Source organism: Callorhinus ursinus, unplaced genomic scaffold (genome assembly GCF_003265705.2).
Source record: "Callorhinus ursinus isolate GAN/ISIS: 27379988/994484 unplaced genomic scaffold, GSC_fseal_2.0 scaffold43, whole genome shotgun sequence".
Taxonomy (NCBI): domain Eukaryota; kingdom Metazoa; phylum Chordata; class Mammalia; order Carnivora; family Otariidae; genus Callorhinus; species Callorhinus ursinus.
This window is the reverse complement of record NW_027397105.1, coordinates 11,822,503-11,847,964: the sequence shown is the minus strand read 5'-3', so window position 1 is coordinate 11,847,964 and position 25,462 is coordinate 11,822,503. Positions and strand designations below refer to the sequence as shown.

Genomic DNA, 25,462 nt, shown 5'->3' with positions numbered 1-25,462 from the left:
AGAAAGAAAGAAAGAAAGAAAGGAAGGAAGGAAGGAAGGAAGGAAGGAAGGAAGGAAGGAAGGAAGGAAGGAAGGAAGGAAGGAAGGAAGGAAGAAAGGAAGGAAGGAAGGAAGGAAGAAAACTGAAGTCTCCTCAAAACCCAAAGAATTGTGTGTTTTTAGGTTTCCCAGAGGCATGATCATAAGCTGATTGTTTGGAACCTGGAACACGTTCTTCCTTAAATCACAGTTAAGAGCTGGGAGTGAGGGTCCCCAGCCAGCCCTCTAGAAGCAGCTCAAAGGTGCAGCCCTTGAGTCTAACAAGTTATTTCGTTTACTCTAAGCCAGGATCCAACAAAGCTGCGGGACTCACGGCTACCTCTAGCATGAAGCCCGCCCCCAGACGCCCCATCACCTGCACTCCTGAGAGTCCCCAGTCCGCCTGTAGATTGGCCTTTTGCTATCACAAGTGGGCTCCAGCCTTCCCCTGATCAACGTGTCAGAATATCTGGGTATTTCGAAAGGTGAAGGTGTGTAAGTCAGGGACCTCCTCCTATTCCTACAGCTCTGAAACATTTATGATCTCTTTACCAAAGGAAAAAGCCCTTTCAAATATGTGTGAGGCAGCTGGGGGAAGGGACGGTAGAAGGTCTGCTAATCAGCCCTATGTAGTCAGAAATACACAGGAGCCAGCCAAGGCTTCTAGAAGAGATTTGAAAACGCCCTGAGTCACCTATTTCCTATTCCCAACTTGAAACGTGGCTGCCTGCAGGAATTCTTGGCTCCTGAGCCCAAAGGCTGATGGGATGAGGCTCTCTGGGGAATGGGTCCCTGCCAAGTGTGTTTGCAGCATGGCTGCAGTTTCCAAACAGGGATGCTGGTTTCTGCAAATATGGGACTCGACAAGCTCCTGGCTTTGAGGACTGTTTGTGGACTTGAGCTGGTGAAGGTCAGTGGCTGCTGGCCAGGAGCGTGGATTGATTTCCTCTCTCTCCAAGGCTCTGCCAAGCCACGGTCAGCCCTGACCCACGGCTGCGATCCTCCTCGAGCCAGCTTCATCCCTCTCCTCTTGAACTTGTACGGAGCAGAAAAATGAGAACAGCCTCCAAGGGCCACGATCACTTAGAGCTCACAGAGCAGAGCGCACACAGAGTTCTCCCAGTGTGGGGGTGATGGTGGTGGTGGAAAAATCAGAGAGTCAGCAGGCTCCTGGGTTAGAGTTAAAATGGAAATTCATCCGTGGCGGGAAGTACTGCCTCAGAGTGACTGGGTGAGCACAAAAGCAAGTATTTATCTCTCTCCCCGGGGGAGAAGCTTCAGAACTGGAGGATCAAAGTCATGTCAGAGGAATTGCAAAGTTTCAAGCAGCCGCTGCAGATTAGACAGCAAGGGGCTGGAATCAGGGAAAAAGGAGAGAAGAAAGAGTCAAGAGCCAAGATGGAGCAGGGGAGAGGAGCAGGAGGGGAGCCCCCCCCCAACCACCACCGTGAGACGCCCCGCCGCCCTGGCAGCTTGCAGCAGGAAGGTCAGCACCCAGGGCCTCAGGATCTGGCCTCTGGGCCATCTTCGGCCTCCCCAAGGTCTCCTCCACCCCAGGCTCATAAGAACCCTTCTTTCTAGTCACACTTGAACTCATCTCGTCCTCTGGCTCCAGAAATCCTGCTCTGGAGCCGCTTTCTCCCTATTCCCTCCCAGGAGGACACGGCTACACCTCGCGCCCCCCCCCCCCCCCCGGGGACTCTTCCTCTCCCTCCCGGCCTCCCTCCCTCCCCCTCTTCTCAGCTGCATGCTTACTCCTCCCTGCTCACTCTGGGCTTAGAGGCTGGGGCCCACAGACTCCCTGAGCAAGGGAAGGTCCAGACAGGGTCATGAAATTGATCCAGGTTAGCGGATCCTTCTCAGAGAGACACATCAGAGTCACCTGGGGAGCACATACCCAATCCACACACCTGGGCCCGAACTAGGTAGGCCTGGGCAAGGCCTGGTAAACAGGGCCTATAACATTCCCAGGTAGGTTCTTGAGCCAGGCACTCCTGGCTAATGACCCACGATTCAGGAGACGAGGGACTGCCCCACAGGGACTTACGATGGAGAGCATCTCAGCCTTGGACACTTTAGGGAAAGCCCAAGGAGGGGCCTTTGGGGCAGTTCACCCAATCTGCACCCACCAGGACCACAACCCCCCAGAGGTGAAGCTCTGAATAAGTAAGTGTAGGCAGAGTTTTGGCAGCTGGAGCCAGGTCAGCGTGGGCTTGCATCCTGCCTCTGCCCTTTTCAACCATGCTGTAAAGACCTCTGGCAAGTGACCAAACCACTCTGGACCTCAGTTTCCTCAACACGGGCTGCCCCTGCCTTCTAGGGTTGTCTTGGGGCGCCGCATGAGCTGGTGCAATCCGGGGCTCGCATGGTGGCCTGGCATACAGATGGCAAGCGCTCAGAGCACGGCAGACAAGGGCAGGGCAGTCAACCCACAGGGATCACGACCCAGGACTGGCCAGATGACACTGCAGATGAAAGTGGTGGAGGACGTCCCGTGCCGTGTTAAGTCTTTAACGTGCAGGTCGTTAATGGAGAAAGAGCACACCCCTATGCAGAGCACAGATGTGGATCCATACATAGGCAGAGACTTCATAATATTTACTCCTTTGAACCTTCTAACAAGCCTATGTGATAGGCACTACTGGTACCCACACTTTGTAAATGAGGACACCGAGACATAGGGACACATGGCAAGGGAGTGGAGGGCCTAGAATTCCAGCCCAGGGAGGTGGCTCCAGGCTCCACACCCCTAATCCCAAGACACCCCCCTTCCCACTCCTGCCCACCAGCCCGGGTGTCCGACTTCCTGCCTGCCATCCACCCACCTCACCAGGCGGATGCCCTCCTATTGCTGCAAGCCTCCACTTGGGTGTCACCTCCTCCAAGCAGCCTTTGCTCTGGTCTCGCTCAGTTAAGAGACAGCATCTCTTGGCATGCGTGTTACGGTTATACCCTGCATTCCCCATCAGACGGAGCCTGTTAGGGACTCCATCCATTTATTCTTATTTACGAAATGCTTGTCAAGAGTCAATTATACATATGCTGTGCTAGGTGTTGGCATAAAATGGCACGTGAGACAGAATTCTGCCCTCATGGAGCGGACGGTCAAGGGGGGCCTGCAGGGGAGACAGCCATTCTAACGAACATCACACAGACATGTACATTTACACTGTGATGGGCCTGGTATCATACAGGGTACTGTGAAATCACATACGGGGGACTCGTCCAGATCAGGAAGAGAGGGATGTCAGGGAAATGGACTTCAAACTGAGCTCCAGTGAAAGACAGAACTGATCGGTGAAAGGGAGAGGCGAGAGGGAAACAGAAGGAACACGGGGACCGAAGCCCTGAAGCAGGAAGGAGCTGAATGGGCGCCCAACCGTTAGCTGAACTTCAGAGCTTTGCTCCCGCGTAGGAAGAGATTTGACAGATCACCTCACTGTGGAGGCTAAGACAGAAAATCGCCGCACATCCCTGAGATGCTCTCGCTCAGAACTGCAGGACTAAGTGTGGGCCACTTTAGGAGGAAGGCAAACTGAGTGTTGGGAAAGGAAGGTGACCCACCTCCTAGGCCCTGGAAGGAGAAAGCCCGGCTCTCACACTTCCCCACTCTCCCTGCTCGCCCAGACCGTTTGTGGCCCCAAACACACTGCCCTTTCATGCTCTTATCTATATTCCGCTTTCTCTTCCTGCCCCACTGAGGCCCAGCCCAAAGCCTGCGCCCTGTGTCTGCTGCCATGTGCACATGCCTCGGCCACAGCCCACCAGGGCCCACCACGTGAGCCCCTCAAGAGTATCTGGGGAGCACTAGCCTTGGCATCCTGGAACCAGCTGCACCTCCATCTGTGGGATCCAATGTGGCTGGACAACCAGAGAAAGGAGGGCATGAGAGGGGGACATGAGAAAGAAGGGAGCCCGTGACTCTGGCGTCAGAAATGCACAGCCCCCAACCACTCTGTGACCCGGATGTGTGCTGGGCGCCAAGCTGACCACCTATATTTAGAGGCAGCAATATGCCATCTTTGACCCAAGATGCCCAAACTTACGCCTCCAGCGCAGGCCCCTGCCCCCAGCTCCATAGCCATGCCTGCCAGGACGGGGAGCATTGCACCTGGGGCCTAGCGGGCAGCTCAGAGCGGAAGGATTTTAGCTGACCTTCTGATCTCTGCTCCTCAGCCTGCTCCCTCCCTGTGGTGGCTCAGCCCTGAACACTGACGTCTTCCTGACTCTTCTCTCATGCCCACATCCACCTCTGCACACCCCACTGGCTCCACCTTCTAAATATACTCTGAAGCTGAGCATTTCTCCCTCCTCCCCACTTTCGTCCATGTCAAAATGGCCATCATCCCACACCTCCTAACTCGCTTCCCTCTTTCTGCCCTCTGCCCTTCCCACCCCCAGCCAGGCCATTCTGATAACGGTAGCCAGAGTGATCTCTTTAAAATGAACGTTAGATGGGGCGCCTAGGTGGCTCAGTCGCTGAGTGGCTGCCTTTGGCTCAGGTCATGATCCCAGGGTCCTGGGATCGAGCCCTGCATTGGGCTCCCTGCTTGGCGGGGCGTCTGCTTCTCCCTCTCCCACCGCCCCCCCCCCCGCTTGTGTTCCTGCTCTTCTTCTCTCTCTGTCAAATAAGTAAATAAAATCTTAAGACAAAATAAATAAAATGAGCGTTAGACTTGGGGCACCTGGGTGGCTCAGTCGGTTGGGTGTCTGCCTTTGGTTCGGGTCATGATTCCAGAGTCCTGGGATCCAGCCCTGCATCAGGCTCCCCACTCAGTGGGGAGTCTGCTTCTCCCTCTCCCTTTGCTGCCCCCCAGCCCCGCTCGTGCTCTCACTCTCTCTCTCTCTCAAATAAATAAATAAATAGGGGCGCCTGGGTGGCTCAGTCATTAAAAGCATCTGCTTTCGGCTCAGGTCATGATCTCGGGGTCCTGGGATTCAAGCCCCACATCGGGCTCCCTGCTCAGTGGGGAGTCTGCTTCTCCCTCTCCCACTCCCCCTGCTTGTGTTCCCTCTCTCACTGTGTCTCTCTCTGTCAAATAAAGAAATAAAATCTTCAAATAAATAAATAAATAAAAATGAGCATTAGACCATGTCCCTCTCTGCTCAAATCCCTGCACTGTTTGGATGGGCACATGTCTGACCCCTCCTTGCTCTCTCCACGCTAGCCCCACGAGCCTCTTGCTATTCCTCAAACATACTATCGGCCCTCTGTCCCAGGACTGCTGTGCTTGCTGCTCCCTCTGCTTGGAAGGTTCTTCTCTGCTGTCATCCTCACACATCACCCCCTCATCTCCTTCAAGTCGCTCTTCAATGTCACCTTCTCAAGTGAGGCTTTCCTTGATTCCTCCACTTAAAATTGCTGACTCCCGGGGGCGCCTGGGTGACTCAGTCGGTTAAGCGGCTGACTCTTGATTTCGGCTCAGGTCATGATCTCAGGATGTGAGACGGAGTCCCAAGTCAGCCTCTGTGCTCAGCGCAAGTTCTGCTTGGGATTCTCTCTCCCTCTCCCTCAGCCCCCGCCCCTGCTCAAGTGTGCACACTCTTTAAATAAATAAATAAAACCTTTAAAAAAATGCTAAGTCCCAGCCTTCACCCTCCCTCGCTTCATTTCTTTTTCTTTTTTTTTAAGAATTTATTTATTTATTTGACAGAGAGAGACAGAGCGAGAGCAGGAACACAAGCAGGGGGAGTGGGAGAGGGAGAGGCAGGCTTCCTGCCGAGCAGGGAGCCCAATGTGGGACTCAATCCCCAGGACCCTGAGATCATGACCTGAGCTGAAGGCAGATGCTTAACGACTGAGCCACCCAGGCACCCGTCCCTCGCTTCATTTCACTCCAGACTCATCACCAGCTGACCATGTAACGTAACATGTAATGGCTTCCAGGGCGTCTGTCCTGCTCCCTGCTGTGCCCTGGGCACTCACACTAGGGCCCAGCATGAGGTAGCCACTCACTAAGTATCTGTTCACTGAGAGCAGGACCAGTGCCAAGCTGCAAGCCCAGGGCTGCCAAAGTCCGACGTGTCCCCCTGGGTCTGTCCCCCTCGGGGATGGCTGGAGAGAGCGTGGCTACGGTAAATACCATTCTGTGTGGTGTGGACAGAGGGCCAAAGACACACCAATCTGGAAGAAGCGTAAACAGAACGTAGCTGGAATGCCGAAGAGGATACACAGTGAACAGCCAGAAGAACCGACCTGGCAGGGCAGGGATGGGGGGCGGGGAGGAGGCCCTGCCAGACACACCGCCGCTCTGTGCCTCACGCGGACCTCTCCCTCTTGCGGCTCCAGTCCAGCGAAGCAGGACAGAGAGAGCCTCACGTTGGTGAAGGAGAAGAGAGCCAGGGAGGAGGGCAGGAGGTGACGACCACGGGGGACCAAGTAACCAGGAAGACGTCATTGTCACGGTGATTCAAAGCAGGTCATTAAAAGAGGGCGTCACTGATGGTGGGGCCGGGGGGGGGGGGCAGGCAGCAAGAGGAAAGATAATGAAGAGTATCCGTTTATTAAATGCCAAAGCAAACAGACTGGAAACAAAACACAAAGTAAAACACCCCACCCTTAAGCCCTGACAAGGCTCTGAGTGACCCTCCAGGAGCTGACCAGCTTCATGGAATATGGCGGGCTGGCAGGGGGGCACACATACCCTTCCTCTGTCTCATTGATAATGTCGCAGATCTCCATGTTCAACGTCCAGTCCTCGCTCTGGAGGGAGCCATCTGTTGCCTTTTCTGTAAAGTCAGAGAGAAGACGGATTTACATTTCTCCCAGAATAAGGGGGCCCTGGCAGGAAACAGGAAGGGCCCAGAACCACCACGTTCTCCTCCCAAGCAGATGGGCTGAGCCAACAGAGCAGTTCTAGGGGTGCTGTTTCACCAGGGAACATCCGGGGCAGGGGGGGGGGATCTGGGCCTGAGTTTTGCAAGATTAAAAGTTCTAGAGATTGGCTGCATGACAGCAAGAAGGTGCTTAACACTTAAAACATGGTTAAGACGGCAATCTTTACGTGACATGTGTTGTAACACAATTACAATATTCAAAAATTAAATTAAAAAAACCCCACAGCCCCCTTAAGGTAGGTATTATTCCTTCCTGCATTTAGAAGGAAGGAAACAGGCTCGAAAAGGTTGGGTACTTGGCCAGGATCTCACCAGGGGATTGGGGCTGACATGCATTCAATGTCAGGTCTGCCCGCCTCTGAAACCTAGAGAGTTGCATGACACCAGCCCACCTGCTAACCAAGCTGGACTTCGGATCTGAGGTTGTAGCTCAGACCAATTCTAACCCTGCCCCATCCCAACTGTGTACTCCATGAGAGGGAGAACATAGCCACCATTTTGTTCATACAACCCAGACTTGCACTGGTGCTCAAATAATAAAACAGATGACCTCCGTACATGCTGGAAGTGTCCTTGTTCTTTACATAACATACCAGAACTCACACATCCAAACAAAGCCTGTACTTACAGGCAGTGACAACACACTCCAAAAATATAGCTGTTGCTCAAAACATTTGTGCGACAGCTTCGGTCTGCATTTAAAAGCCTCGTTGTTTTACTTTTTGCCAAAAAAAAAGGCATATCCCCAACTTTTCCGCCATCTTTATTCCTCAACCATAGCACCCAAAGACCCTAGACCCACTGGAACAAGCAAACCCCCCCCCACAAACGAGGAGGACCTGCATCAGGCGAATGCCAGGCATGCAGCAGACTGGGCAGGGCACTGGGAGATTGGAGGAGCCCATCACCAAAGTCCACAAGGGTGCCAGGCTGGTGGGGACAGAGGTAGTATTTGGTGAGTGCCTTGTAAAGAAGAGGGAGCTGTGTGCGGAGAGGGAGAGGAAGGGATGAGAACCCATGTCGGAGACTGTGCAGAAGCACACAGGCCCCAGAGACACTGCTCCCCTGCCCCGTGCACGGCATGCGTGTGGAAAAGAGGGGCCATGTCAGGAGAGCCACTTCGGGGGTGGGGACAAGAGCCACGGTGGGAAGGGGAGGGGGGGTAGGCCCCCAGGATGGATGGCTCCAAGCACCAGTCAGCTTCGCCCGGAGAAGCAAAGACTAAGGGCAGAGGCCATAGGAAGGCTCGGGGGAGAGGCAGGAGGAAGCCTCTGGAACGGGCCCAGCAGCATGCTCCCTTGGCACCGGGCTTCAGCCAGGGTGCGGAGAGGCTAAGTGTGTGGGTGAAACGGCTCGCGTCTCCAGCCCACCGCGCTCCCTGACACACTCAGCTGTCTCCCCTTCAAGGTGTCCACTCCCAGAAGAGGCGACTCCCCAAAAGGTCCCACACAGCAGGGGAGTGTCTGTGGCCACAAACGCAGAGCGCATCCTCAAGATAAAGCCACTCGGCCTGCAGGCGGCGGGTGGCGGGCTTTCCACCCCTCCACAAAGGCCCAAGGGCCTTCAGAGCTGGTCATCTGTCCCTGTCACAACACCTGCTGCGGCCCAGACTCCCACGAGGAAGAAAGTCTGTGACTGCACTTTGTAGGGCCATAGGGACACTGTCTTGGGAGGCTTAATGGAGGAAATATTAAATCAATGAAACCTCATTTCCAAGTTCGGTTTAGCAGCAGAATCCATTAACCTTATATTCACCTGCTCCCTTTCTCTAATAATACCAGGAAGGGGTTCAAAGGCATGATAACTTATCCTCCGGGTAGCGCATTCTATTCAATTACCGGGATTCCGAGTTTCCAAGCTAAAAGATATATACTCGTTTTGATTATAAAGAATCAACCCAAAAAGAATGCTGCTCTCTTTTAATTTTGCTGGAAATGCCACATAAATACAACCATGGGTATTTGGCTCGGCTGAAACAGATGAGGGAAGTCAGGCTGACAAAGGAGCTCAAATCAGTTCTGATTTTTCTCTCCTCATAAAAGAATTCCCAGCAATGGGAACAAAGTTGTATCTGATTGCCCCTGGAACTGTGGCCACTCAATGCGGGCTCCCTCACTCCAGAGGAAGCAAAATTCAATCTCATTTCTTTTGTCACGTAAATCGTCAAAACCTAAGATAAATCCTGGTGCAACAGCAGAAACACAATGCTCTAGGGAGCTATGGGGCAAGTCATTCCCACCAGCCAGCCCTCGGGACGGATAAAGATCAAAACGCCAGTGACCCTGGCTGCAAAAGCTGACCTTTCGGGAGTTCTCTGGTGAAATGCTAATGGCCAGGGACTGAGCAGGGCAGGGCTGGGCAGGGCAGGGCAGGGCAGGACTGGACAGGACAGGACAGGACTGGACAGGGCTGGGCTGGACTGGGCTGAGCAGGGCAGGGGTGGGCAGGGCAGGGTTAGACAGGGCAGGACTGGGCTAAGCAGGGCAGAGCAGGACTGGGCGGGGCAGGGCTGGGCTGGACTGGGCTGAGCAAGGCAGGGCAGGGCTGGGCAGGGCAGGGCAGGACTGGGCAGGGCAGGGCAGAACTGGACAGGGCTGGGTTGAACTGGGCAGGGCAGGGCTGAACTGGGCTGTGCAGGGCAGCAGGGCAAGACCAGGCAGGGCTGGGCTCGACTGGGCTGGACTAGGATCAGCAGGGCAGACACAGCTCCCATTAAACCTTCCGTACAAGACAGTATGCTAGCTTAATGCTGTTGCCATGGCATTTTCCCCATTCAGAAAAGGCTGCCTCCCGCCTGGTGGAGGCCGGGGGTGCCCTGAAGCCTGCCTGGACCCTGCCAGCAAGAAGCGCGCTCTCTCAGGCTTGGTTTCTCGGTGCCCCCACCCCTACCCCTACAGCCTGAAATCCCAGGCAGCCCTGCTGGGAGGAGCCTCACAATCCAGGGGCATGGTTTCTTGCTTGCTACTGTCTACACTTTGATGTTAAATATAGTGACTTCAGAGCCGCCAGCACCAGAAGGCAAAAGAGGGCTGGCTTTAGCATTTTGCATTCAGCAACATCCTTTTGGTGAGAATGGAGAAAAAATAGCCAAATGCTCTCCCTCCCCAACAATCAAGGGTGTGGGTAGGTGCCCAGAGGCAGTGGCAGAAAGGAACAGCACAGGGTTGCTTCATGCCAGGTGTAGGGGAAGAAGAGAAGGGGGTTTGGGTGGGCAGGAAGCTCATCTGATAATATGCACCAATAAGAGGAGATGAGCCTTCTGGATTACTACACGCTAGTGAGGCAGGTTGGCATATACCACTCAGGTGGAAAGAAAAATCAATCCTGACATTCTACACAGAGCCATTATTGTCTATTGCTTCAAATTCCTAACATGCTTTGTGAATGTTAATTGCAGCTACTCTCCTTCCACTGGAGAGACAAGAGAATGAATTCCAAGTACTCAACCCTATTTTATAGGATGTCCTTTTCTCTGACAGCTGTCCCTGCTCCTCTTTCACCCCTCCTCAAAGGAAGATAACAGGACAAGAAGATAGACAAAGTATGTCTGGCCAGCGTGTGGACTACTGTGAGGGAGCTCACAGTAGAGCCCCACGGTCCCCATGCCCTTTACTCGAGACTGGCAGAGCCTGGCATGGGCCATGCACTGCCCTTGCGGATGGAGAGGGAGATGTTTAAGACCCTACCTTAAGGGGTCAGTCTAATGGGAGAGGCAGATAGGCAGTCAGTTAAGAAACGGGCCAGCCTGAGCAAGCACAGCACTCTGGGTGGCTTTGATACCTGTGCCCTGGTGCCAAGGAGCAGGGAGGAAATTAATGGCCCCCCGCACACACACCGTGACAGACAACAGCATGCTTCTTTAAGCAGAACACAAAGGTTGACAAGATAAGCCAGAGGGAACCAGCCAGTGACAGCGTGAAGTCCCAGAGGAAGCTACTAAAGCCTGTCTCTCACTCCCCAGCTAGAGAGCACCAAGGGAAGGCATGAGGTAGAAGAGTGCTTCCCAAACTTGGCTGCAGGTTAGAATCACCAGGAAGATTTGTTTTTTAAGATTTATTTATTTGAGAGGGCACCTGGGTGGCTCAGCTGGTTAAGTGACTGCCTTCGGCTCAGGTCATGATCCTGGAGTCCCGGGATCGAGTCCCACATCGGGCTCCCTGCTCGGCGGGGAGTCTCCTTCTCCCTCTGACCCTCTTCCCTCTCGTGCTCTCTATCTCTCATTCTCTCTCTCTGTCAAATAAATAAATAAAATCTTTAAAAAAAATAAATTTTAAAGATTTATTTATTTGAGAGGCGGGGGGGGGGCGGGGCGGAGGGAGCGGGAGAGAGAAACCCAAGCGGACTCCGCACTGAGCGCAGAGCTTGACCGGGGCTCGATCTCACGACCCTGAGACCACGACCTGACCTGAAACCTAGAATCGGATGCTTAACCGACTGCGCCAACCCAGCAGCCCCTCACCAGGAAGCTTTTTTAAAAGTATTCCTGCCTTGGGGCGCCTGGGTGGCAGTTATTAAGCGTCTGCCTTCAACTCAGGTCATGATCCCAGGGTCCTGGGATCGAGCCCCACATCAGGCTACCGCCAGGGCTGAGAACACGGGAGAAGGAGCGCCAACATGGTCATCCAGCTGACACAAGTGGACCGCAGGGCTATGAAGTCCTGAACCCTGGGGACACAGTGGAAGGCCAGACAGTCTAGTCCCCGCCCTCATGAAGCTCCTGGGCCACAGGAGGACAGGGAATCAAGTGACCCTGGTTCCAGTCCTGGCTCGGCTGCTGTTGCTTCTGAGCTCTTGGGACTCCTTATGGCCGTTTCTTCCCTGGGCGTAGGTTTCCTGACAAATGAGCTAATGGGCCCAGATGAGCTCTGATCCTCACCCTCCTCATCCCCCACCCCATTCTGACAGCTTGTTGGCATATGTGTACTTTTTTTTTGGCAATGGTGATTTTTTTTCATTGTGGTAAGATGTACATAACATAAAATTTACCATTTGAGCCATTAAAAAAGAATATTTTATCTATTTACTTGCCAGAGAGAGAGACAGAGAGCGCGCACAAGCAGGGGGAGTGGCAGGCAGAGGGAGAAGCAGACTCCCTGCTGAGCAAGGAGCTCAACTCGGGACTCAATGCAGGACTCGATCCCAGCACCCTGGGATCACAACCTGAGCCAAAGGCAGACGCTTAACCGACTGAGCCACCCAGGCGCCCCCATCTGAGTCATTTTCAAGTGTGCAGCTCAGTGGCGTGAAATACATTTGCTGCGCAACCCACCAACCATCCATAGAACTTTTCATCTTCCCAAACTGAAACTCTGTCCCCATTCAACACTAACTGCCCATTCCCCTCCCCACCAGCCCCTGGCGACAACCACTGTACTGTCTCCATAAATGTGACGACTCTAGGAACCTCACATAAATGGAAACATACAGTATTTCTTTTTGTGTCCAGCTTTTTCCACTTAGTATAATAATGTCCTCAAGCCTCATCTGCCTTGTAGCAGGTGTCAGAATTTCATTCCTTTAAGGCTGAATAATATTCTGCCACATGTATATACCACATTCTGTTTATCTATTCACCTGTGGATGGACACATGGCTTGTTCCCACCTTTTGCCTCCTGTGAATGCTGCTAGGAACATGGGTGTACAAATAGCTGTTTGAGTCTCTTATTTTTTTTTTTTAAGCTTTTATTTATTTGTTTGAGAGAGAGAGAGAGAGCAGGAGCAGGGGAGAGGGGCAGAGGGAGAGGGAGAAGCAGACTCCTGCCTGAGCAGGTAGCCTGATGCAGGGCTTGATTCCCAGGACCCTGAGATCATGACCTGAGCTGAGGACAGATGCTTAACAGACTGAGCCACCCAGGCGCCTCCAAGTCCCTTCTTTCTATTCTTTTGGGTATATACCCAGAAGTGGAATTACTGGATCTTATGGTAATACTATGTTTAACTTTTTAAAAACCACCAAACTGCGCTCCACAGAGGCTGAAGCATCTTACACTCCCACCAGCAAGAGACAAGGGTTCCAACTTCTCCACGTCCTCACCAACACCTGTTATTTTATATCTCACTATGGTTCTGATGTGCACTTCCTAAGGACTTAGTGCTGTTGAGCATCTTTTTACATGTTTATTGGTCTTCTATGTATCTTCTTTGGATGAATGCTTATTCGAGTCAATTTTTGAATGAGTCATTGCTGAATCTGTTTATTGGTTCTGACGGGTGTTTTGTTTTTTTTTTTCCATGAAATCTTGAGGGTTTTCCACATATAAGGTCATGTCATCTTGTTATTTAACTGCAAAAGTTCTTTATTACTCTGGATATTAATCCTTTATCAGATGTGTATTTTGTAAATGTCTTCTCCCATTCTATAGGTTGTCTTTTCACTCTTTTGATAATGTCCTTTGATGCATAAAAGTTCCTAATTTTAATTAAGTCCAATTTACCTATTTTTTTCTTTTGTTGCCTATGCTTTTGGTGTGATAGCCAAGAAATCACTGCTAAATCCAACATCATGACCCTTTTTCCCTGTGTTTTCTTCCTTTTTTTAAAAAAAGATGTTATTTATTTATTTGAGGGAGAGAGAGAGAAAGGGAAGGGGCACCAGTGGAAGGAGGGATAGAGGGAGAGAATCTTCAAGCAGACTCCCCATCGAGCACGGAGCCTGACTCGGGGCTCGATTACACCATCCATGAGATCTTGACCTGAGCAGACACCAAGACTCGGATGCTTAATTGACTGAGCCACCCAGACACCCCTCCCTGTGTTTAAGTCTTTGATCTATTTGAATTTTCCTACAGAATAAGGTAAAGGTCCAACTTCATTCTTGTGTGGCGTGGATATCCAGTTTTCCCAGCACCATCTGTTGAAAAGACTGTCCTTTCCCCACTGAAAGGTCTTGGCACCCTTGCTGAAAATCAATTGACCATATGTGAGAGGGTTAATTTCTGGGCTTTCTATTCTGTTCCACTGGTCTATGTCTGTCCTTATGCCAGAACCACACTGTTCACTGTTTTGATTACTGTAAGTTTTGAAATCAGGAAGTGTGAGTCCTCCAACTGCCTTTCCTCTTCAAGGTTTTTTTTTTTAACTATTGGAGTCCCTTGAGATTCTATAAGAATTTTAGGATGGATTTTTCTATTTCTGCAAAAAATGTCGTTGGATTCTGATTGGGGCCACATTGAAACTGTAGACCATTTCGGGTAGTACTGTCAACTTCAAAATATTAAGTCTTCTATCCATGAATATGGGATGCCTTTCCATTTATTTATGTCTTCTTTAATTTCTCTCAGCACTGTTTTATAGTTTTCAGTGTACAAGATTTTTGCTTCTCTGATAATTCCTAAGAATTTTATTCTTTTTCATGCTATTATAAATGGAATTGTTTTCTCAATTTCCTTTTCAGATTCGTTATATAGAAACAGCTGATTTATGAGTGTTGATTTTGTACCCTTTTACTTCTGAATCTGTATCAGTTCTAATATATTTTTTTCATGAAATCTTTAGAGTTTTCTACACACTAGGTCATGTCATCTGCAAACAGAGATAATATTATTTTTTTCCTTTCCCATTTGGATGCTTTTTTTTTTGTTTAAGTAGGCTTCCACACACAGCATGGAGCCCAGTGAGGGGCTTAAAGTCACAACTGTGAGATCAAGACCTGAGCTGAGATCAAGAGTCAGATGCTTAACCAATTGAGCCAGCCAGGCATCCCATCTGGATGCCTTTTCTTACTTTTTCCTCCCTAATTGCTCTGGTTAGAATGTCCAGTACTGTGTGAAAGAGAAATGGTAAAAGCGGGCATCCTTGGGCTAACATACACTTTTATGAAACCTGATCATACATGTTAAGAGCAAACATAACTGAAGAGAAGACCCGCGGGAAGCCTGCTTCTCCCCCTCCCACTCCCCCTGCTTGTGTTCCCTCTCTCACTGTGTCTCTCTCTGTCAAATAAATAAATAAAATCTTTTTTTTTAAAGATTTTATTTATTTATTCATGAGAGACAGTGGGAGAGAGAGAGAGAGAGAGAGAGAGAAGCAGAGGGAGAAGCAGGCTCCCAAGGAGCAGGGAGCCCGATGCAGGACTCGATCCCAGGACCCTGGGATCTTGACCTGAGCCGAAGGCAGATGCTTAACCATCTGAGCCACCCAGGCGCCCAAATAAATAAAATCTTAAAAAAAAAAAAAAAAGAAGTAAGATGATGACGGTAAACCCTGGGTTTTAGAAGTAAGATGATGACAGAGGTCCCTGGGTGATAGGCACTGGGCATTCTGGCAAGAGTTGAACTAGGTTCCCAGCTGTCCCCCACCCCATGTTCTCCCTTTGGACTCAGAAGCAGGAGGAAAGGACATCTTAGCGGAGAGTATGAACAGGGGGGTCTGAACTCATACTTTGGTGAATCCTACTTCTGCCAATTACCGTGTGACCCCAGGGCAGTCATTTGACCTGTCCAAGCCTTTTCTGTCATCTGTAAAATGTGATGATAATAATAGCCCTTTTCTCACACAGTTGTTGTGACTAAACTGCACAACACACAACAAAGCACTTGACAGAGCCTGTAATACTGAGTTACATTCCTCCACAGGCCATGGCAATCGCTGTTACTTTTATTATGACTACAGCTCCTATGAAAGAGATTCTGCCAGTGCTCCCCTGGCCCCTTCCTTCAGCATTCCTGTATCACCACTGCCACCTACAGGTAAGTAGCTACCACAGGCTGTGCCCGGCCGGCCCAGTGCCCTAGGATCCTATGACTATCTAGAGCCTTTCTGATTTCTGTGTTTCTGAGCCAGGAGTGCCCCATGCCCAGAAGCCGCAAGGGGCTCCCGTTCCAGAAGGAAGCCCCCAAACAGCCTGGCCCCACTACAAGGTAAAGAAAGAGCCACGCACAATTTCCTGAGGAGTCCGAATGTTAAAACTCCAAGAGTGTTAGAGCACATCCAGTACAAAGATTCCCCATGAATTACTCAAAACAGATGTCATGTTTCCTGGACTTCTGGAAGTGGGGTCTGAGGGGAGGGGAGAGAGGGCACCATGCTGCTGCTAGCTTCCCACTGACAGCTTCTTGCCCTCCAAGCTACCATGGAACGACTGATCAAGTCTTCAAGTCCGTTTCTTTCACTAATAAACAAACAAACAAACAAATATATAAATAAATATTTTTTTTAAAAAATGGAGAAGCAGGGGCACCTGGGTGGCTCAGTCATTAAGCATCTGCCCTCGGCTCAGGTCATGATCTCAGGGTCCGGGGATTGAGCCCTGCATTGGGCTCCCTGCTCCACGGGGAGCCTGCTTCTCCCTCTCCCACTCCCCCTGCTTGTGTTCCCTCTCTCGCTGTGTCTCTCTCTTGTCAAATAAATAAATAAAATTTTAAAAAAGTAAAATAAAATAAAAAATAAAAACGGAGCAGCAGAAGGGAGAATGAAAACCAAAGTCTACCAAGCACAACTTTCTGTTTGGGCCAGGTTCTTCACTTACATTACCTTATTTAACCCTTTCTTCCCTCTCTCGGCAGGTTACCCCCATTCTAATAGGGGAGGAATATGAAGCCCAGCTTGGTGAGTGGCCCCAGAGTGCACATACCACATGACCCTCGTCTTCTTGGTAGACCCAGCCTTGGACTCGGACCCATCCCCAAACAGAGAATGGCGGGGCAAAGAGGACCCCAGCCTCAAGAGCAGATGGGTCCGGAGTTCTTGGATGCTGACCACTCCCCCCCCCCCCCGACTCTGCAGGCAGAAGTGTAAAACAGTGCTGATGAAAGGGCAGGTCAAATTAGCTGCTGGATCAGCCTTCTCCCTTGTTCTTCTTTTCTCATTAATAAACTTTTAATACCAGCATGATTGTAGACATAGTGAAAAGTCGCAAAGATCGTACCAAGGGTCCCCATATGCCCTTCTCTGGGTTTCTGCTAATGTTCACATCTTACATAACCACTGGTCATTTGTCAAAACTAAAAAATTACCATTGGTACAGTACTGTGGCCTGAACTCCAGCCTTGACGCGGATTTCTCCGGTTTCTCCACTCACGCCCCTTTTTGTCCCTGATCCAACCCAGAATACCATACTGCCTTTGGTTCCCCCGCTTTTTAGTCTTCTGTTTTCTTGAAAGACCGACAAACTCACAAAATCACGCACTTACTCTCCTGTCTGGGGAGCTCAACTCCAAAGGGCAGCTCTGTACGAGCCCCAATTCCACACCCTGGCCTAATTAGGACACCGCATCCTCCCACTCCCCAAACAAAGAAGTCCTTCAGGCCAGCCAAACAACAGAGAAAATAGAAGCTTGTTAGCCACACAGGCCCGGGGCTGCTGATCCAAGTTCTTTTTTAACTGGAATTCCCTTGAGAGGGATCTACAGATTTAAAATGCATTTGGGGTGTGTTCTCTAGAAACAGAGCCACTGGTTTGATGTATTCTCTTCTTTGTACTTACTGGAATATTTTACGTGTGAAGTAAATGAGTGTGCGAGAAAGGAGCCGGAGGAAGACTTGGATTTAGGGCTGGGATGGCACTGGGCAACCGGGGCCTGAGGAGAGGTCTCTGCAGAAGCCAGGCCCAGGCCAGGAGGAGGGTGTGTGGTGGTGGGCCCGGCCTCGCCTGGCCAGCCCCACCAGCTGCTCTCTCTGACAGCCAGGCAGGTGGGCCAGTCCACCGGGAAGATAAAAGATTCCCAGGGCACTGGTGCTCAGGTCAGAGCTTCTTTAAAGCAGAGCGGATACGTTGCCGATTTGTTCTTCCCCCGAGTGCCTCAGAGGCGGCTGTTCACCTTGTTCACATGCCACTCTGCGAGCAGAGAGGTGCACCTGCAAACGTCCCTGTGCACGGCCCCAGCCCGAGCCCTTGCTCTAGCTACTCCTGATCACTGATTATGCCAGTCCTTGGGGAGTGGGGACACGCAAGGCCATCCAAAGGCTTCCAGGTTTAATTCAAACAACTGAGAGGTCTCTCCGTGCCAGGCACTGTGCTAGAGTGGGCCAGAAAAATAAGCAAGACGGAGCCCCAGCCCTGAAGGAGGTCACCAGGCAGGAGACAGGCAAACAAGCAGCCAGTACAGAATATGATGAGTGTTATAACAGGAGGGAGGGGGGCGGGGAGAAAGACTGATAGGCAACAGATGATGGAGGAACAGTTAATCACGCTGGGGAGCGGGGAGGAAGGGTCTGTGAACCCTACAGAAAGGACCTGGTGAAATGAAAGAGCAGAACTTTGGAGGAGGAGAAGGGGTCCTTGCAGGCAGCGCGAGCGGGGTGCACAGATATGTGAAGGCCTGCCAGGGCCTGGATGGAAACGCCGGGATGTGGTGAAGGGAAGCAGGGGAGAGAGGCCAGCTGGGAGAGCCCTTTCATTTTCTGTAAGGGGTCTGGGCTTTCTGCGGGAGGCAACGGACAGGGCTTTTCAACAGGAGTGACGAGAATATTTGCACCTGACCCAGATCACTCTGGTAACAGCGTGGGGGCTGTACTGGAGCCGGGAGAGACTGCAGGAAGGAAGCAGGGCCAGGTCACCAGAGCTGCTTGGCGGAGAAGGGAGACAGGACAGCATCTAGTCAAGGGCATGGTCATGAAGTCGATGTTCGAGGGGTCAGTCCTGGCTCATTTGACCCTGGGCAAATTTCTTGAACTCTCTGAACTACGGTTTAGTCATCCATGAAATGGGCCAAACAGTTGTTCCTCCTCAATAGGATGGTCGTGAAGATGAAAGGAGTGAATGATATAAAACACGAAATGGGGACCCCAGCACACAGTAACTGTGTGACATATATGAACTATGATTTTTAACACATGCCTTAAGCGGACTGGACCTTAAGAAAGACTGATTTTGTGTGGGGAGGGTGGGGGGGGTCACTATCTCCCAGGCTTTTCCAGCAGCCTCCAGACAGAGGGTGAGGAGGTCATCCTAGTCCTTCCCAGAGGGACCATGACAGGGCTGCATTCTGTTGGCGAGGCACCAATCAGCCTAGGAGATCAGCCAGAGACCACAGGCATCACCCTGAGCCAAGCTAAAAAGCAAGGTCTCCTTTCTGCCTCAAAGAGCATTTACAAAATTCCAAGCTGGGAGAAAGACTCCCCAAAGTTCCCCCAGGCTCACACCTGCTGTGCTCAGTGAAGCCAGAGTGCTTTGACTAACTCCTGCAAAGAGCTGTCCTTCAGAACTAGGTAAAGAGAAACACTCTCCTTGCCACCATATAGCGTTTGCAGTATTCAAAGGCATTTGTGGGGAGCAGTGAAAAGTAACCCATTAGAGTAAGGCTCAACTATTAGCTGGTTTTCCCATCTGCAGGCCTCGTCTTAGGAGGAAGAGCAGCTACTAAAAAACGCCCATGGTAAAACAATAAATGAAGTGAAATTCTTACTCTTAAATGAACACACTTTTAACAGAATAATACCCACTGCTGGGAAAGCTGATGTGAAACCAGATCATGACATTATTGAAGGTAGCATACATTAAAGAACTCTTTGGAAAAACAACTAGGGCAACAGATATCAAGGGCTATGCTGTAAAAGGTTCTTACTTCTTATCCTTTGACCTCATAATCTCTTTAGGACCCCGCTTAAAGAAACATTGCAAAGGAAAAAGCTACACAACCCAGCAATTCCCCTCATAGGTATACACACCCAAGAGAGGTAAAAACGTATATCCACACAAAAACTTGCACATTACATGTTCACAGCAGCATTATTCTAGTAGCCAAAAAGTTGGAACCACCCAAATGTCCATCAAGTGATGCATAGATAAACAAACTACGGTATATCCATACAATGGAGTATTTGGCAATACAAAGGAATGAAATTTGGGTATGTGCTACAACACTGATGAACTTTCAAAACATAATGCCAAGTGAGAGAAGCCAAACAGAGAAGGACAAATACTGTATGACTACACTTATGGGAGGTATCTAGGGTAGTCAAATTCATAGAGACAGAAAGCAGAAGGGTGGCTGCCAGGGGCAGCGGGGAGGGGAACGGGAGTCATTGTTGAGTGGGGACAGGATTTCAGGTGGGGAAGATGAGGCAGTTCTGGAGACGGATGGCAGAAGTGGTTGTACAATAATGTGAATGTACTTAATGTCACTAAACTATACACTTAAAAAGAGTTAAAATGGTAAATTTTATGTTATGTACATTTTATCACAATATTTTTAATGGAAAGAAAAGACCACAGGTTGTATGATTACATTTATACGAAATGTCCAGAAGGGGCAAATCTATAGAGGCAGAAAGTAAATTAGCAGTTGCCTACGGTCGAGAGAGACGGGAAGTGATCGCTACTGGGTATGGGATGATGATAATGTTCTAAAATTGTTAGTAGTGATGGGTACCCAACCCTGAAAATACACTAAAAACCACTGAATTGTACACTTTAAATGGATGAATTGCATAGTATGTGAATTATGTCTCACCAAAGCTGTTGAAAAAAGGGAGGAAAGCTACCCACAGCAACATGTTCAATACAGTATTATTTAAAATTCACAAAACTTCTCAAATATGAAATAGCAAAAGGATGGTTAAGTAAATTATGGTATATTTATCAACTCCACTGAATATTATACAGCCATTATTAAAGTCATATAGAAACATTTTGTGATGGCATAAAGAAAAAAAAAGGATGCATATGGATAATGCCTGGAAGAGAAACAGAAAAAAGTGAAAATAATCAATGTGTTGAAGCATTTGACACAGAGGCAAATCTTTACAAATTTGTTATTGTTTTATAAACAAAGAATGGGAATATTGTATTGCAACAGACTAAGAAATAAAATGGCAAATTCATAATCAAAACTAAAATCCAGTTGTTTAAGTTCTTCCATCAAAAAGAGCCAGGCACCAGGCATAAGGCTGTCCTGAACATAAGTAAGCCTTTTTATTGACTCTAAAGACTATTTTCTCCAAGAATAAAAGCCCTCTTACCCCCGTGTCTTCCAAAAGGCATTTTCATCCTGACCAGGCCTCCCTATTAATATTAACTCCCCCTTGCCCTAGAGTGGGTTACTCATGACTTGTTTTTTTCACCACCTGGTAGGGTCCCCAGCTAGTCAGGAAGGAGCAAACCAAGAGCCAGTCTGGGCTGGTACGGGGAGAGGCAGACATAATATACACATGTGATTAGCATTCCAAAGACAAATACAACAGGGTTCTGAATCATCTGGGAAATTGCTCCTATCCATCAACATAGAAAAATCGGGAATATCAACAGTGAGAACAAACAGGGAGATTACATTTAAATGTAACCATATTTAAATATGAAGAAGAGACCAGACACAGCATGTATTCCTACTTGTACAATATTCAGAGCTAACAGACTTATCACACACAGGTTGTATAACTTATTAATGACAACGTGACTTTAAACGGTGGTTCTAACTGGGTCACCTTGAATAATACCAAACAAAGCTTGCCAAGGGAAACATGCAAATAAGATGATCATGTGGGGAATCCAGTAGAGAATGGGCATTTTCCTAGCATCTTGGAATTTTTATTGTAGAAAAAGAAAGATAGTATCTATCTAGCTTCCTCAGCACTGAAGAAACAGCATGACAGCATTTCATTCTTCAATGGAGTGGAGTCCAAGGGGAGAAATGAGCCTGACGGTTCCCACACATCACACCAAGGCAAGCTGGTATGTGGATGTAGTGGCACAGATTTACTCGAGGAAGCCTGAGCAACGGGTAAATAGTACCCACCACCCCGTGCATCACAAATCACAGCAGACAAGTAGCAGAGGCCCTGGAAAGAGGCCTCCCTCCCTCCCTCTCTGAGGCCAGGACCTGCAGACAGAGCACCCTTTTCCATGAGGAAATTCCCACCTGGAATGGCAGGGCAAGTGAACCCTTTCCCTAGAGCACACGCTGGTGCAAACAACCATTTATTTGGCCTCCCAAGAATGGCCACAGAAAATGACGGCAATCTTAAACTTTCAGTTGATGACTGAGTATTTTATGATATTAAGAATTCATTTTTTTAGATGTGATAATGAAGCCAAGGCCATACTTTTAAAAGACGCCTTATCCTTTAGGAATAAATACACACTTAGGTATTTATAAATGAAATTATATGATGTCTGGGGTTCACCGCAAGATAATCCAGGAAAGGAGATGGGGGGGGGGGGGGTGGTGTGGATGACCTGAAACAGCCATGAGTTGATAATTGTTGAAACTCGCTGATAGATACATGCGAGTTCATCGTAATGGTCTTTCCCTTTTTGTACATGTTGGAACTTTTCCATAATAAAAAGAAAAAAACATTCAGTAGGAAAGGCATAAAACCATTCATAACTTTGACCCAGCAGTACACCCCTAAGGAAATAAGGAAGGGGGAGGGGAGAGCTGATTCAGCAAAGTTGCCTAATTGCGGAAAAACTCCGTTACTCCCAACAAATGAGAGATGGCTGAACAACAAGGGTACGTCAGTAAGGCAAAAATGCTAGGTGGCTTTTTAAAATGATAAATACTTTGGCCTAGTCGCTAAGTGGAAATCGGTACAGGAATGCTAAGTGAAAAACAGGCAGCATAACGTATTATGCGCATACTAATCACCACAAGGTAAAATGCATGCTCACATAATGAAAAGGGTCAAAAGAGAACACAGGAGGCTCCCTCCTTCCTTTAACTTCCAGCTTCACTGCCTCCTCTCTCGGAGGCCCGGACACCCCGCACACACATGCACACACCAGCTGAATTAATTGCGCTCTTCTGGGACCCGCAGCCCTCGCTCGCTGATTCTCCTCCAGCCCCTACCACCATGCAGTGGCTCCTCCTGGACCTGCCTTCCCGAACAGACCTGGAATTCTATCAGCACACAGTAGGTATTCAATAAATGCTCGTCCATCAGAATAGAATATCAATCGCTGCCGTCGGTGTCTTAGGTTTTGCTGTTTATTGTTTTTTTTCTGTAGAGCTATTCATACCCACAGTAACCATTCAGGAAAGGCATTCCTCAGTGATTCCCAGAGAACAAAGCTTCCATTTCTGATTCACATAGTGCTTCTGCGACCATAGGCTTGTGGAGAGAGCAAGGCAAAACAAAATCCAGTGACTTCCGGTCCGGGGCCTCCCTGGACCACAGAGAAAAGCCTCATTTTGTCTGGCGAGCTTGTCAGAGGTCTCATGGCTATGGTTCCTAATGCCAAGTCCGGAGAGGCTCCCCAAGTATAGCTTGAAGCACAGGCCTTTCCTCGGCCACTGGAAAGGGGAATGCTGCGTGGCTGGCGCAGCGGTGAAGGGCAAGGTCAAGTGTGCAGCCAGGAAACATAAAAGCTGTGGACAAGAGCTGCCCATCCAGGCTGGAGATGACCCTGGCGTTTCGAGGGCTCTGCAGGTGGCTGCACAGCCAGCCCCATGACCTGCCAGGGCCGCCGCCTCCCCCAGTCTCGGTGTTTCTCCATCCCTTCTGCTCCGAGCTGCTTTGAGCACCAGGCTCTGGGGGTGGGACGTGGTTTGATAGGGATACTCAAGAATGTCGGGAAGAAATCCACAGAAGGTCATTTTTCATCACAGTGGTTCTGAACTCTTTTTGGATCAAATGTTAAAGGAAGAATATATTCCCTCCGAGGATCTGGTAAGACCTTTCCAGAAAAGCGCACACACATACACAATTCCACACAACTTTCAACAGGTTCCTCAAGAACCCCTGACCCCGATCAAATGCCACTCCCGCCCTAGAGTGTCTCAGGTGCTTCAGCTGCTGCTGTTAACAAGAACACTTTAGAAAACCAACCACATGAATTTCCACACCAGCAAGGCAGCTGTGATGTGTGAGGGGCCTTCAGAAAGCGATGTGCGGCAGCTCTCTGGGGAAGGTCCTGTGGCTTCACAAAGACCATCAGGAGAGGTATACAAAGCCCAAGCCTGGGCACACAGAGGAAGGCGACATATAGCTAAGACCCTCCACTCTGGATCTTCAGAAATGAGACCGCCCAGCCTGACATGGTCAAGGCCTGTGGACCTTGAGAATGCCTCTTTATGTGGGACTGGGATGCTGACACTCTGCTTACTCATTACACATAGTGTCATTTTACTGAGGGTTTCGTAAAGTGGGGCAAACTTACTCCAGAAAGTGGGGTACACAGAATTGCCAACACACAAACTTTCATCCACTCTCCTAATTAGAGCCAAAAAATCGGCCCAGGTGGTCCTGGGGAACGACCAAATCAGAGACTGCTGTGAACATGGAGGAAGAGCTGGTTCAGGCACAGGACTTCAAACGTGGCACGGACAAGGAGGGCTGGAGGGAGCCCCCACGGCAGACACACACCCGGCATGCCCCTCCTGACGAACCAAGGACCATCGGGGCCTCCTGGGGTTCCCAGGAACGGACTAATTCCATCTGCTGTCCCTAACCCTAACCCTTCCCAGCTGCCCCTTGCAAGCAGCTCATCAATATGCCACAAAAGTATGCATCACTCACTGTCCTGTTCCAGCTCTTTGTTGCCTTATGACAGTGCAACAAGTCAGTCTAGTTTCTTCTCACTTAGCATTAAAATAGATTCAAAGAATATATCCTGCCTGCTTCCAAAAAGAATTTAAGGTAGTTTTAAATAATAATTTATACCCAAGGCAAAAAAAAAAAAACCAGAAGACTGGAAATCACATGGAATAAAAGATAAAATTTTTACCAAGCACTGGAGAAATAAGACAGTAATTACGATTAGACAATAAATCAGGTCTGGGCTTCCTCGTGGCCTACTCTCACTTTCTGATTAAAGGCAGAATAGAAGACATTCTACTAGGGAAGATGGTAATTGTTTTTGCTGACACTAAGTTCTGAGATGAAATTCATCCTTATAGTAAGGAAAAATAAGTAGCATAATACCAATTGCCCTCAACAATAGTTTTTTTTTTTTTTAAGATCTATTTATTTATTTATTTGAGAGAGACAGAGAGGGAGAGGGAGAAGCAGACTCCCCGCTGAGCAGAGAGCCCGACATGGGGCTCGATCCCAGGACCCTGAGATCATGACCCAAGCCGAAGGCAGACACTTAACCGACTGAGCCAGCCAAGTGCCCCTTCAATGATAGTTTTACATAAAATACAAAATGTTCTTCCTGTAACTTAGTCTGGTGCCGAGTACCCTTCATAATCTGTCCCAATTACTTTCCCAGCCTCATTTCCTTCTTTCTGCTCCTCCCACCTCCACAAGGAACTATACATTTCAATCCAACCAGACTTCTCATCCCCAGAACACACCCAACATTCTCCTGACTTACCTTTACTCACCCTAAACTCTTGGGTTTTTTTGTTGTTGTTTTTTTAAACAGGCTCCATGCCCAATGTGAGGCTTGAACTCAGAGCCCTGAGATCAAGAGTTGCATGCTCTACAGACTGAGCCAGCCAGGTGCTCCCACCCTAACTCTTTAAATCCTGCCACTTGTGCAAAGATTTCCCCAATTCTCTGGGTCAAAGAGGTCCCCTCCTATCACACTTTCCTCACCCTGCCCCACAGCAGGGTGGAGCCCCACGGAGGCAGTCACACGGGCGTGGCCCGTGGGCAGGGCCTTTGAAGTCAGGCTGACCTGAACTCAAATGTGACACGGATATTTATATTTCCAGGCTGTGTGACTGCGCAAGTATCTAGCCCTCTCTGAGCCTCCATTTGCATGTCTACAGGTCAGGAATAATA

At 49.4% G+C, this 25,462-nt stretch overlaps 1 protein-coding gene across 5 annotated transcripts in view; it reads right to left on the bottom strand.

Annotated features, from left to right (window-relative positions):
- Positions 1-25,462, bottom strand: part of TOM1L2 (target of myb1 like 2 membrane trafficking protein) — a 115,101-nt gene that overhangs the window by 49,883 nt on the left and 39,756 nt on the right. For all 5 annotated transcript variants that reach the window (XR_012375033.1, XM_073881803.1, XM_073881804.1 and 2 more), the window contains exon 2: positions 6,663-6,747. Coding sequence is in view for 4 of the 5 variants with exons in the window: in XM_073881803.1 (XP_073737904.1) it covers positions 6,663-6,747 (85 nt within the window). In the remaining variant the exon portion in view is untranslated. The remainder of the gene's footprint in view (positions 1-6,662; positions 6,748-25,462) is intronic.